Here is a 15,122-nt window from a genome sequence, read left to right as displayed (position 1 = left end):
GCTTGGAAAAGAGACAGCTAAGAGGAGATATATAGAGGTTTATAAAAGCATGACTGGTATGGAGAAAGTAAATAAGTGTTATTTACTCCTTTTCATAACACAAGAACTTGGGGCCACCAAATGAAATTAATAGGCAGCAGGTTTAAAACAAACAAAAAGAAATATTTTTTCATACAATGCACAGTCAACCTGTGGAACTCCTTATGCAGGCCAAGACTATAACACGGTTCAAAAAAGAACTAGATAAATTAATGGAGGATTGGTCCATCAATGGCTATTAGCTAGGATGGGCAGAGATGGTGTCCTTAGCCTCTGTTTGCAGAAGTTGGGAATGGGCGACAGGGGATGGATCACTTGATGATTATCTATTTTGTTCATTCCCTCTTGGGCACCTGGCATTGGCCACTGTTGGAAGACAGGATACTGGGCTAGATAGACCTTTGGTCTGACCCAGTATGGCTGTTCTTATGTTCTTAGGAGATCTCTGAACCAGGGGAAAGAGTTGTGAGTCCAGGGACCAGGGTAGAAAGAGACCTGTCTGAAAGACTCTCCAGAGAGGCCAGGTCCTGCATTGGGAGTGGCAGAGTTCCCTGGCTTACTTAATGGCACAATGAGCCTTGGTTCCTCCCTGAGCTCCAGGGCTGAGACATCCTGTCAATTTTAATCCACCTGTCAACTTCTTCAAAAAGGGGTAGAAAAGGGCATCACCCCAGAGATGAGACAAGACAGACATCTCCATCTCCAGGACCCTCAGAAGCAAGTTGTTGGAACTCATCTTAAATTCTGAAGCTGAAGGGCGGCTAGTGGCCTAAAATGAGTCCTTCTGGCTCCTCAACTCCAGTTTGAAAAGAGTGCAGTACCAGCTAAATCCACCTTTCCTCTGGCAATGACTTTGCTGCACTCTTGGTACCCAGCACTTCAGATAGTGGCCCTACTGGGTGCCCTATAGTATTCAAACCATAGGCCTGGAAGCCAGCATCCTCTGGCCCACTTCTAGGATTAGAGCCCTTTCTCTTAAGAGTCAGAACAATCAAGAGGCAGAAGTAGAGGAATAATTGATCCCAGCAGCAGTTTCGTCATCCTTCCCTGATGAGGTAGTCAATCCCTTTATGCCTTGTCCAACAGGTGACTTTAAGGCATTCTAAGACCCAATTATATGCATGGATGAGACTTTTAACATCCCTCTAGAAGGAGTATAAGAGAAGTTACACAAGCTGCCAGACATGCAGCCATTGTCTATTATTAACTAGAGAGTCTACATTGCGAAGGACTTGTGGCAGACTCCAGCATTAATACCTACCACTTCCAAAAGGATGAATAGACAGTACTGGTTCTTCTTCTCTTCTGGTCTCCAGATGAGTAATGGCAGCTACCAGACAATGTGCACTGGGACAAATTGTCTTAGTTTATGGATTGACTCGCACAGGAGCATAAGATCTGAAATCCATCATGTAAGATGGGCAGCTGATAGCTAGAACTTTCCTGCTGGCTGCTTTGATGCATCTGATATGTTTGCATGCATCATGGCCACATGGGTTATGCTGTGAAGATCCTCTGAGCCCCAGTCATCGAGAATATCCAGGGAGGTCCAAACCATGACTGAGGATTTTCCTTTTGAGGGCTGTGATCTCTGAAACTCAAAGACTTATGAGACCTTCCACTCACTAAAAGGACTCTAGAGACATTTTGCACTCTCTGAGCTTGAATCCCTTCCCTCCCTGCCCCAGGAGGAAACAAGCCAGATTTCAAACCTTTGCTCCATTCTATTGTAATCCATTGGAGCCTCCAAGGAAGAAGCGCGGGTTCTTATGCAGAGGACGCACTGCCTCTTCCTCAGATATGACGCACTCAACATCTTCCTCTCGCCAACAGGTTTCATACCACCTTCAAGAGACTGGCAGAACCTTTGGAGGCTCTTTACCCTATTCCCTCACTTTTGGCAACTGTCTTTTTTTTTTGAGGGTGGGGGAGAGGAGGGTTGGAACCTGGATTGGGATCAAACAGACCCATGGATCCAGGAGATTATCAGCAATTGATATTACAGTTCCAATCCCTTACTACCCCACAATCATCTTCCCCATCCCTCTTTAGGGATCCCACTCACAAGATAATGTGAAAGCAAGAGGTGGGCTCATCTCAGAGCAATGGGAGAAGTTTCATTACAGTTCAAGGGTCAAGGGTCTTTATTCCCATTATTTTCTCCTTCTAAAGAAAGATGGTTAGCCTCCTATTCTGGACCTTCAACATCTCAACACCATATATCTGCCTTACAGGAAATATGTCAGATTCCTAGCAGGAACATCTCATTACCAGAACAGTATCCTGCCCTTTGGTCTTCCCACAATACTGAGGATGTACTTGTCAGCTGTAGTAGCTCACTTAATGAGACAAGGGATCCAAATCTACCCACATGTCACTGATGAGTTGATCTTTAGAAGATCACCGCAGCAAGTGGCAATAGACATAAGTCTATTGATGGATGTTGACATAATTAATGCATAGCTGTGATGTTTTAATGTCAGCACAATAGAGTTATGTGACACAGACTGAGAAATGCCAACTGTTCTGCTCCAGAGGAGCTCCCATCTAGACTCCCTGTAAGATACCTTTTTGAACCCCTGGACACTGGGACTAATGTATGCGTTCCCCCTCCGCCAACCCTGATCTCTGTGATATTGATGGTTCTGAGGATTTAGGCAAGGTACTGGATCAAGGCCCATGATAGTCTCAGCACAGGCCAGGAAATTCTGGGGAATTCAGATCTGGTAAGCTTCTCAGTGGTAGCTGCTGATTATTTTGCCTGTTCTGCTCAACAGTTTCGCAGCACAGCTGTCAGAGGCTATACCAGCTGGCTGACGTTCACCAAAAGAAGCTGTTCAGCTGAAGTTCAGAACTTTCTGCTCCAAAGCAGGAAAGCCTCAGCCGGACTGACTTATAAAGCTTAGCAGAAGAGATTTTATATTTGGTCATCTCAGCACTAACTCTCTCCCTTGACAACACTTATTTCAGTGATATTGTACTATTTACTAGCTCTGAAACAATCTGGACTTTGTGATTGTTCCTTAGGAATATTTGCACATCACCCTCTTTCATATTCAGGGCCACACTGTATTTTCTTACCCTACAGTGGCTAGATTCCGTAAGGGTCTGATTTATGTTTTCCCTCCAATTTTGGAGTCATCTCCCTCTTGGGAATCTCAATATAGTATTAAGAGGGCTGACAGACTCTCCCTTTGTTCCCTGTACCACCTAACAGTGAAGACTATTTTTTTTTAGTAGCCATTATGTCCTCTTGACAGGTAGGGTTGATTCAGACCCTCAGGGTGGGTCCCCCTTATACAATGATTCATAAGGACAGGATTATTCTCAGGCCTCATCCCAAATTCCTACTCAAAGTTGTTTCAGATTCATGTGAACCAATTTATTCATCTTCCAGTTTTCTTACCCAAATCTCATTCCAGCTTCGGGGAAGCTAGACTTCATACACTTGATTTAGTAAGGGTACTGTCATATTACCTTATCAGAACACAACCATTCAGGAACACACCTAGACTATTTCTAGCCATTGTGAAAGTGAAAGGGTCAGTTTCCTCACCAAGATTATCAGAATGGGTCTCTAATTGTGTAAGAATATATTATGATCTAGCTAAGTTAGATCTACCTACCCACATAAGAACTCATTTTCAGTTGCTGAAAAAGTGTGCTCTGTGTTTCTGAAAGCTAAACAGAGTATATTGATAGTACAGTACATTGTTCAAGCTGTATAATTTAGGGAAGCTGGGCATGAAGATCTTGTAGGGGCAGTGTGTAGGTATCTTCCCTTGGAATTGTTTTCAAAGGATAAGTCAGTTGGTGCAATCAGCATTTCCACCACAACAAAGAGAGGAGGGAAATAATGTCCAAAAGTATATTTATGAACTGTAGAGGTAAATCATCTCTGGCAAGGGTTATTTAACAGTAGTCAGAGAGGAGGCAAGCTCCATAAGAGTAGTAAAATTTCTGTAGCCTTCCCTTCAGGAGCACCACCATCTTTTTTGCTGCCTTAGGCAGTGGAAGGTCCCGCCCCCAAAATGCCGCCCCCAGCAGAGGTGGTGGAGGGTCTGGCCGTCGCAGTCACCACCCCCCAAATGTTAGCGCTCAGTCGCCTAATGGGTTGCACCGGCCCTGCTTCCCTTCTGTTTAGTAGCAGAACTTTCACAAGCAACACCTGGGAGCTCTCTCCACACATCACTGTTGTTAGCCTTTGGCTGTCTCAGAAGGCTTTTTTTGGTTCCTGGAACTGATGGATCACCCTAGGTTACACACTTAATCTTAAAATATAACTGTATGGCCCAGGACTTGGTATACTACAGTGACTCTACTCATGTGGGTCTTTTGACCTGACTCTTGACAGGGTGTGTAAGAAGAGCAAGGTGGTTTTGGAACAGGTGATTTCTCTAGTGTATGAAGAATCAACATCTCCATGTGTTTTATAGAATTTGAGCCTATTTGGGGCCTTCTACAATGACAGAAAATCTAATCATTTTATCTATAACACTCATACCATTCATATCTTTCATCAAAACAAGCTGAATGTTTTTACAAAATTCTCCAAGGTATCTTCGACTTTCCTCTGAACCATCTAGTACTGACCACTATCAGGGATAGGTAAAGGACCACTGGTCTGACCTGGTATGGGAATTTCTAGGTTCACTTTGCAGTGGTGGTGAATATTTTCCAGCCAGCCAGAGTATTATTTTCATTACATTCATTTTAAAATATGCATAAGTGGAAAACAAAAAATGACAATTTAAGATGTGGAAGTGCCGCAGTGATTTGGTGGTAATATCAGTAGTGCTCAGTGAAAAGAATGTGCATGTGTACTCTTCAGAGGAAATAGAAAGACAGTTTATACAGGATCTTGGTGAACATCGCTTCTGTATCAAAAGTATGGATTTCAATGTTCATGTCCGTTTATGATATGAAAAGTAATTCACAACAATAGTCTCTCGTCATTTCAGAGAAGTAGTCTATTATGTTGAAAAATAGTTGATTCTACTAACAAAGGAGGGCTGGCTTTATACAGAGAAATTGTCCATGTAGCCATTACATGAGAGGAAGTTGGAAAAAGAATGACATTTAGTACAACATATACAATGGTGAAAATACTAGTTGTGAAATGCAGTTTCTATAGCTATAATTCATTACACTTTCTTTGATCTGTTTTTACCAGTTAGGGTCAGGAGATTAAAAACTTGTGTCTGTTTTTGATATCAGTCTTCCTTTGCAGTCCCTTTATCTTGTCAACCAGTGTTGAGTTCTAGAGCATCTTTGTCAATTCATGTGTGTTATTTGCAGCAATCATGTTATTGTTTTTAGTAATCACATCATTTAGATATGGCATTGTGTCAAATTTTAATGGAGGCTAGTATATTAGAAAACAAAATAATATTGATAGGCTCTGATGATAGTGTGCATGAGAAAGACCACAAAGAATTCTGGGACCATAGCAGGAGTGCAGGGCAGCTAAATTGGATAGAAAAAGAAAAAAAAAACAACCATACAAGTCAAAGTAAGATTGTACATCGGAAAAACTACAGCAATCTACTGAAAATTAGTAGATGATAGTCATGAGTAGCTTACAGTGAGCCACGGGTTCCAGCTTCCCTGAAGCACAGAAATAGGAACTTGAAAAAACTTGTAAAAGGTGTCCTCAGGGAATCTTCCATTTTTTCGCTATGATACCTTTCATCCTAGAATTGTCAAGCCACATGGAAAATAATAGGACTGAACAGTTCAGTGAGTTAAAAGTTAGTATTATTTCTTTTATCAAAAATATTAGGTCTTTCTGTATGTCTGGAACTGTTAGGATTTATATAAACTTTAAAACAAGTGAAGTCAACTTGTATTAGTCTCGCTTTTTTTTAATTTAAAATCATTATCTGTCACTAAGCAGACACCATTCAAGTGAAAAAAGAACTTAAAGCCCATATTTTTTAACAGATGATTCAACGAGAGGCAGATGTAAAGAATAAGGTAACTGCTGTGGCGTTGACAGACTCTGTTCACAATGTGTGGCATCAAGAAGCTGGCAAAACTGTTCGAGAATGGATGCGAGAGGTGAGAATTATTTTTAAACACGTTGGGGCAGACAGTGCTTTATATGATTCTACAAACGTATTTAAATCCTGACCTCTTCCATTTCTTTAAGATACACAAGAAAGCATTGTTAAAGAACTGTGTAAACACCATGCCTACATCTGTCCCTGAAATAATTTCAATTAAAAACATTTTGGGAACTCAGTCACCAGTGAAAACCAATCAAAACTGACTGTAGTTTTCTTTTCTACTATACAGCAAAGTATGCACAAATATATAAGGCACATGATCTGGTAACAGAGTAGAGTACTGGGAGGCACTTAGGACTGGATTGTGAAACTGCTTGCTTTGTGGAGCAAGTTCTTTCACCTTTTTGTGCCTCAATTTATGATTTGTAGAACTCCTGTAAATTTATCCATCTCACGCAAGTGTTATGAGATTTAATTGTTTATAAAGTACTATAGAGATCCTTTGGTGAAAGGGCAAAGCATTCTTATTACTTCTGTACTATGGGAACTGCTAGCTGATCTGAGGTTAACCTGATATTGGTTTATGGCCAGCAAGCACAACTTCTTTTCTGTGGGTAGAATATAACGGAATACATTTATTATGCATTTTAAGACTTAAGTATGGGCTAGCTGCAATTAAAAAAGAGAAATAATTTGTAATGTGAGATCAACTAAACTCTTTTTTGTGAATCTGTGTTCCTGATCAAATAAAGATCATAGTGTTGTCATTGCGAATCTTTTCTGTATTTATCTATTCTTATTTTGAAATTTTAATTGTGCTATTTATATAGTGCTAATATAAACTAATGTATCCTATACTTTTTAATAGGAGTGAGTTTTCCTGTGGGTTTAATAAACATTGTTTATAGACTGCCTATTCCTAACTTAAGCTTATAGTTTTATAGGCCATGACTGATGGGAATAGAGAATCACCTGGGATTCAGTCTGACAGCTCTGACTTAAATGTTAAAAATATAAAGAATACTAATCCCCATTTTTTATGGGAAATCAAACCGTTAAAATATATGTTACATGGTAAAACTGAAAATGTTAAGTCCAGTAGTTTGAATCTGACAACTCATTTTTCTCTGAACATTTAGTCTGAATGAGACAAGTACATTACCTTTAATTTCATTTACAGAAAGTAGATGTTAAAGAATAAGTAACATGATTAATGGCCTGAAACATGGATGTAGTGTCATAACTTTACATTAACATTGGAAATCTCCTAGAAGAAGTATTGTTACATATGTGAAGTGTAGGTGAGTGGTATTAAGACTAACATATCACCTAGCTATCTCTTACTTAATCAGGTTTAGGGCTACTGGTAGAATGAATAATAATAATTAAAATGTACACCTAATCACTGCCTGTCTGTAGTGCTAATTGCTGTCATTGAAAGAATGAATTGTTTAAAAAGTCATTCTTCATTGAAGCTATCTCTTCTGTATCATTGGTGGCCTATTTTTAGTACCTGTAGAAGTCATGATTTTTGAATTTATTAGGAGCAGTGATGAATGATAAAACAAATCATCCATTTACATATCTTGACACTGCTTTCGAGAATACTTATTTCTTACAAGCAAGTGTCACATTGCACATAAAAGCTGGTTAATTGTGCTAATCTTCTGTATTATCTTAAACTCTGATGTAGTGTTCTAGCAGTAGTTAATATTAATTTTATTTATTTCAAATGAATGTAATACCTAATAAAAATCCTAGTTCTTTTATAATTTCTTACATTTGCATTTTTACATTCGGCTGTTAAATTTTTTAATTTGCATGCCTAATTTTAATTATCTCCTTTTTAAACCTTAAAGCCCGTGTGAAACATGGAAATACTAATATTTTAACCATTTTTACTAAAAAGATAACATTACTGGATACTGTTTGTTTTCGGGGGGGGGGGGGGTTCCACACAGTTCAATAGTTTCATTGATCTACTGTTTCTTACAAAAATCTGCCATGCTTTGTGAACTTCACTTTCTAATCTCATACAGCAACCCTTCCTTTATGTTATTCCTGCTCTCCCTGGTCCCAGAACAGTAGGGTTGCCTTGACAAATCTATTCAAAAGCCATTCCTCAGCCTTTATTGGTGGGGACTGGAGCCTTTGAAATTCTCTCCTCACTGCAACACAGCTGACATCTTCTTCCAGACAGAATGAATTAAGGAAATACAATAAGACACTTGATCTACCAGTCAAGGATCTTTCCACAGTGAGGACTGATTCCATGGTGCACAACTAGGGCAGCAAGCATCTAAAAATACACAATACATGCTTGTTTACCAGAATAGCAATCAACCATTTTTGCAATCATGATTGATGGGATAATTTTTTAGAAATCTGTCTGGAAATTCATTGGCTCTTTCCAAGAAAGTTTTTTTTTTTAAATGAAGTTAATCAGTTTTTACAAAGGCAAAGCTCCAAAATAGTTTTGTAATATCTGAAGCCATGAAGATTTTGTATTTTAACTGACAGGCCTCTAAATAGCCACATTGCTTTATAAGGTAATCTTAAATATAACAATTTTTGTGTACTCAGACAAATCCTAATATCTATTGTATCAAACGTATCCTAATAACAAATTTTGAAGTATTTTATTTGATATTTTGATACACAATCTTCTCTGAACAAATTCCAGTGAAGAAAAATATTTAAAAGGTATTTAAAAGTAAGTTCTTTTTAGTCAAAAATTTAGGACTGAAATATAAACTTGAGTGTTCATTAAATATACATCCACAAAGGGTGATATTTACATTTTAAAGTGTCTGTACTGGTTCATTTTACCTAAATTGGCATTTATTTCAATAATCTGCAAAACTATATTCTTTCAGTCATAATCCATTGCTTTACAATTTTATGGCCTTTGCTGTGTCTCAACAGTAGTTTGCATCATCACATCCTAAAGATTATGACCTATTAATACAAGCAAGCAAGATGGGAGATAATTTATATTTGTCATCAATAATTACTAACCAGTTACAAAGGAAAATGGTTTGAATTACATGTTGGATAATGTAGGCCCCAATTCAGCCAAGCATTTAAGCATAATTTTAAACCAATAAAACCATCCGTAATAAGGCATTGGGACTACTCATGTAGACACCAGTTTATCAAAGCATTTAAATACATCCCCATTCAAAGCAGCACTTCAGGATACACTTAAAATTAAACACCTGCTTAAGTATTTTTGCTGAATCAGGGCCTTGCTGTTTTACTTATAATATTTGACCACATATGAAACTAAGGCCCAGATTCAACAAAGTGCTTAGGCATATGCTTAACTTTAAGCATGTCCGCAGTACCACTGGGTTTACCTTTCAGTCCCCATTGTGACTGCTGCTTAAAGTTAGTCACATATTTAACTAACTTGCTGAATTGTGGCCTATCTCTATAAAGTCTAATGATTTAGATTATTGTTTCACCATAAAATTCTCTCTTACATTACAGAACTGTTGTAACTGGGTGTCTAGTTCAGAACCTCTAGATACGTCAGTAGAGTCCATGTTGCCAGACTGCCCACGTGTTTCTGCAGGTATGTATACTTTTGTAGCCCTCTTTTTCTATGTGTGTCTGATTAATTTTTGAATGATTGGAACTTAAGAAAAGTAGTGATGGAGATTGTGAAAGCTCTGAATTTTAGGCTAAATTCCCCAGTAAACATCCAGTATGATATTAAGATAATACAAAAAAGAACAAGGTAATGAAAAAGTGACCCTGAATCTCTGGTTAATATGAATCTGTTCTGTACAAACAGTACAAATTACAAAAATGTAAACCAAAATTATAGTCCACCAGAATACTGGAACTGATTTTCTACTGTGTTGGTGATGTTCTTGAAATAGTAATGTCTTTCATTAATGGAAGCATAAATCATAGGTGTTTTATTCAGTGAAAGCTATTAATGTAATAAATCATTTGTTAATGTGTTATAAAGTTATGTAATAATTTCAGGAAGATATTAATGAAACATAATTTGTAAATATAACTGCAAGAGCTCTAGTATAGAAATAGTCATTTGGAATACAAGAAGCTACTACTGAACTTTAATTTGCCAAAAGCACAATTATAGGATTTCTGTAGAAGAGTAAAACAATTTATACTGCACAAGATAGAGGCAACATATTACCCATCATTGTATTCATTTTCATATTAAGAATGGAATGTTAATTTTTATAAGACCCTCCTGCACATGAAGCACAGTTGTTCATTTTACAAGTTACAGGTTACTATATGACTATTTATTTGAAGTCATCTAAAGTCCTATTCTTGCAAATGAAATTCAGGATTTTTTTAAAGGCCTATATAAAGTTAGTTGTATTTTATTTTAGAGCTCATTTAAAGCCCCAGTCCTGCAGTCAGATCTGCACTGGAACATGGATCCATATTAGTAGATCCAGCTGCAAGATTGAAGCCCAGAAGTGCTAAGTGTCAGTTCTGTACAAACCCAATGAAATAGAAATGTTTCTATTATTGCTGCTGTTGCGGTTGGAAAACTAAAATATAGCTTCAGTTCTGAACAGAATTCATAGACCAAACTTTTCATTATTTTTAAAAAGTTGTTACTGACTTTTGAAAATTTAATACTGCACAGAATTAGCAATTCTAGATAACTTTTAGTTTTAACTTCAATTTCCCTATGTGTGCCACTGTTGTGTAATAGTACGTATTACTGGAAGGGGAGGAGGATCTATACTGGGTTCATTTCAGAAGAGCCATTCCAGTCTGGCTGGTAAATAACAGATGTTTTGAATAACAACTGGCATATACCCAAAATACCAAGAAGGTTCCAGTTCGGCTTTTGTTCTGTTTCTATAATATTATATTTCAATAACATAAAGGTTATAATATAACAAAGCTGGAATCAAGATATTCAGAATAAAGACAGACACTTTATTTCTATATATTTTACTTTTTAATGATGATGTGCGTTAAGAACTAGCTTCAGTCTGAGCTTTACATTTCCAAAGAAAATGAGTCACGTTGGGCATAGTTTTAATGTTACAGCTGGTGAACTTCTGGCCCCATTTAAATAAATGGGAGTTTTACCATTGACCTCAAAGGAGCCAGGATTTCACCCAATAATTGTATGTAGGTTTTTGTATTTAATGTCATAAGTTTAAATTATGTACAGCTCTTTGATGTTTTAGAAAACATTATAACATATTTTACAAATAGATTTTGACTACAATGATTTAAACGTAAATTATGTCATACCAATTTAATGATTCTCTAGTATATACTCAGAGCTTTAAATAGGTACCAACATTATATAACAGTCGTTGACTTCTAGTTTCCTAATGTGTTTTTGTTCATGTTCACTATATTTCGTCTATATTTTATTGTAAGTAGACAACTGTAAGATATTTGCTAAAAGACAAACAGTGAATAATCACTACAGCTTAATTATATATCCTCATTAACATATAAATCTGTATTAAAACTGTCCATAATGAATATGTGAAGTGTTACTAGATATTACAGCATTAGGAGCCAGTGTGAATAGATTTGATTTCAATCCTTCCTTTCTGAGAACTGCAGTACTGAAGCAATCTACTAGTACTGACCTATTGGCAGCATTGTTCTTGATATTTAAAAAGAACAGTGTTTCAATCATTAGAAGAATAAGAAGATTTTTTTAAAATCCTTTGCAGGGAAAAAAAGAATTCCTCTCTCTTCTGCTTAGAAAACCACTTTTTACTTACATCTGTACTGAGAAATAAGTTCAAGGTTATCAGAAGTGTATCATTGCCTCTTGATCATATCCCATGTGTTAGCTTTATAATACCGGGTCCACCTGCTCAGCACACCAAGGTTCAGGGATGGGGGGAGGTGACTACTAATTGTTTGTGAGCAGATCTCTCCTCCACTGATGGCATAGCCCTCTGCTTGCTGAGTCAAATCTACCAGCCATATCCTTGCACTGCACTGGAGAGGCTAGCATATTAATAAGTCATCAAACTGGAAAAACAAAGCTGTATATCCAGCAAGGTTGTTCAGACTTTTGAATAGAGTATCACTAACTGGTTAAAACATATCTGCTGCTAATATTTTCATTCACGTTCATATTTATTTATATAGAACTAAGAACAAAGAATAATAAATACACTTTAAATTTAAAATTAAAATGGCAGAATGAGACTTGGGAATAGTGAGATAATATGTCATAGCATTGGATAAGGGAACACATATAGTTAATGGGGTACAGAAAGACTTGAAAAGCAGTAATTACAGAAGAGATATCAATGAATTTGTTATGAACTTGTAATTTGATGTAGTGGCCCAAAGAGGCCAAAGTGATTTAAGGTTCCATATTCAGAGCAATCATGTTACAGATGAGGGTGATATTGGTTCCCTCTTATACAGCATTGGTGAGACTTCAGTCAGAATATTCTATGCAGTTCTGTGCAGTTCATTTCTCAGGGTCTTAAAGAAGTCGTCATGCCAGGGGCAGGTGATCTGTGAGAATATTCCAGAAGGGCTGGTGGTCCAAAAAGATGCCTAGAGATCATCATTGGACTTTCACAACTCATTTCAGAACTCTTCAGTTTAGGAAAACTGTGCCATCTACCTCTCCAAGGTAGATCTGACAACCCCTTTAACTACCTCCACTAGGATAATGACTCCAAATCTCTGTGTTCTGGAAACTCCACAAATGTTTGTTTACCCTAGAGCTCAGCCTAGGGAAGAGTCCAAATTAGCCTTCACAAACATTATTTACTGCAAGTTAATTGGCAATCAGTTAACTTAAGGTAGAAATTGTAGTATAAACAAGCCTCATAAGTATTCTTTTGCAGCATTTCCTACATATTTATGTCCTTTCCTTAGGTTTTTCTGTGATATATGCTTTAATCTTCCATCAGTTTCCTGGGTTCTTAGGTGAGATTCACTAGTGTGAAATTTCTGGGATCTCATTGGCATCTTTTTTAAAAGCATACCCCACATTGTAACTTTTCAGTCTTCAGCCCCTGTTGCTAAATTAATTCTTCAGAAAAATTGGAAGATGTATATTAGGCCCTGTCTACACAGGAAAATTGACTCAAATCTCTACTGTGGTTGTATTACGTATAAACAAAAAGTAAGGGGCCTGCCCTAAGCAGCCTACAGTCCAAATTAGACATAATACAGCAAGGGATGCAATAAATAAATGCTGAAGGGAGAAAACTGTGGTAATAGCAATGAAAGTTCATGGAATATTCTTACAGTCACTTCACCTGCATAGAGCCCAAGCAATTGTTCCTTGTGCATGCAAAGTGCAGGAAGGCTGAATGGGGAGTCAGAGCGGACTGCCTACATTAGTTGCCAAAATGAGGAACTATGCACTGTTGATTGTGCAGGTACTCAATATATGGTCACATTGCTGCTTAGCTTTACATCTGCTGGTGCGTCAATTCAACAGCTCCCTCTCTGGCCAAGCAGAGTGCTGCACCAGAGTTCGCTGGTCTGGTGGGGCAGTCAGTCAGTTCATCTTTCTTGAGTCCTGCTGAGGTATGTGGGTTTTCTCCTTATTCCTGGTGGGGTCAGCTGGTCCTAGTACCCAGGGGTCTGGAAACCTTGTCAGTTCTAAAGTCTGTCCAGGGGTTGGTAGGCGAACCCAGGCCTGCCCAATCCACTGTGTTCCAGTTCAAGTTCCTTAAGCTAGACCTACAGAATCAGGACTCAGTAATTCTGGTTGTGCCCTGAGATCCTTTCTACCTCCCCTGGTTTCTATAGGCTCTTCATCTCTTGGCCTGTTGTCCCTTCTCAAGGTGCTGTCTCTCAGCAGCTTGATGGCAGGAGTTCCCTTCTCCAACCTGTTGTTCCTCTGGCAGCTGTCCCACTCCTCTACTTCCCAGTTCTGTTATCCTCCCAGCTACTTGCAGGCTACCGAACAGCATTGGCCAGCAAAAGGCTCATTAACTCCTTGACTTCTGGGCCAGCATGGACACTTGCCCTTGATAAGGCTTCAGACACTTGCCCTTGATAGGGCTTCAGAATGGATTTGGCTCCTTCTTGGTTGGAGTGAAAAAAATAAGCAGTGGTGTCTCCCAAACACCACCTACAAGTGGCACCAAAATGAGATGTTACTTATAGTAAATTGTGCAGATCTGTGACCCTCCTTGTCTTTTTTCCATGGGCAATTAAATAGTTAGCAAAGATTATAGTGAATCATCATCAATGGGCATCTGAGTTGACCCCCACTGATGAATGGGGCAGTTCATACCACTCTGAGCTATTGGTTCGGGCTCTCTTTAGACTCACATAGACCTCTCTGCACCAGTTAACCTCAGAAAAGTGAACAGTATTTCTTCACAACTGTAACGGTGAGAGTCTTTATTTTTCATGAAAGTTGAGATTCTGGGGAACAAGGTAGTTGATTCAAAGAGGGGGCAGAATGGTATATGGGTGCATGCAAGCTGGCCATGGCTCCCTCATACCAAGACTAGAATGTGTCACTGCAATGTGTCTGAGGCTGCTACTCCATGCTGAGTAATAACAGTAGCCCCTTCAAGAGATCTGAGTAGTATTATTGGATTTGCATATATGCATAAAGGCCTGTCCCAGTGCACTCACAGTGGTTGTCTCCTCCCCTGCCTATGCAAGTGAACCCTTGTGCAGTGCACATGGCATACAAGAGACCACCATGTGGTCACTGTACCTACGATCCTTGTGCACACATGCAGAATCATTGTGAGACCCTGGTCCCATTGAAGTCAATGCAAAGCTCCCATTGGAGCTAGGATTTCACCCGTTAGATCTGAGTGGTGCCTTGCACTGACCTTCCTCCCTCCCCCTGGCTGATTATTACTAATTTTTTATTGAAATACAAATCTGAATGTATACAGTAAGGCCCCAATCCAGTAGTGAACACCACATGGGCAGGTCCCTGTGTCTGTGCAGGTTTCCAGTGACATCAAAGGGGCTCTGCATAAGTGCAGGGGTTTGTACTCATGGAGTTCATTACAGGATTGAGGCTTAAAACAGCAACCTCATCCTTGCCAGAGTAATCAGAGCACAGATATAAGTTTTGTCCGCTTTTTCCTTAGTTTTAAT

The 15,122-nt window shown here is 38.5% G+C and overlaps 1 protein-coding gene across 7 annotated transcripts in view; it reads left to right on the top strand.

Annotated features, from left to right (window-relative positions):
- The window catches only part of ARB2A (ARB2 cotranscriptional regulator A), a 363,106-nt gene that overhangs the window by 271,601 nt on the left and 76,383 nt on the right, over window positions 1-15,122 (top strand). For 6 of the 7 annotated variants that reach the window (XM_032802756.2, XM_075067099.1, XM_032802757.2 and 3 more), the window contains 2 exons: window positions 5,983-6,099; window positions 9,540-9,624. In XM_032802756.2, the coding sequence (XP_032658647.1) occupies window positions 5,983-6,099; window positions 9,540-9,624 (202 nt within the window). The remainder of the gene's footprint in view (window positions 1-5,982; window positions 6,100-9,539; window positions 9,625-15,122) is intronic. The other variant, XM_075067103.1, reaches the window with a different exon arrangement.

This window comes from Chelonoidis abingdonii, chromosome 6 (assembly GCF_003597395.2).
Source record: "Chelonoidis abingdonii isolate Lonesome George chromosome 6, CheloAbing_2.0, whole genome shotgun sequence".
Lineage (NCBI taxonomy): Eukaryota > Metazoa > Chordata > Testudines > Testudinidae > Chelonoidis > Chelonoidis abingdonii.
Note: the sequence above shows the minus strand (reverse complement) of the source record. Positions and strands in the feature narration are given on the sequence as shown.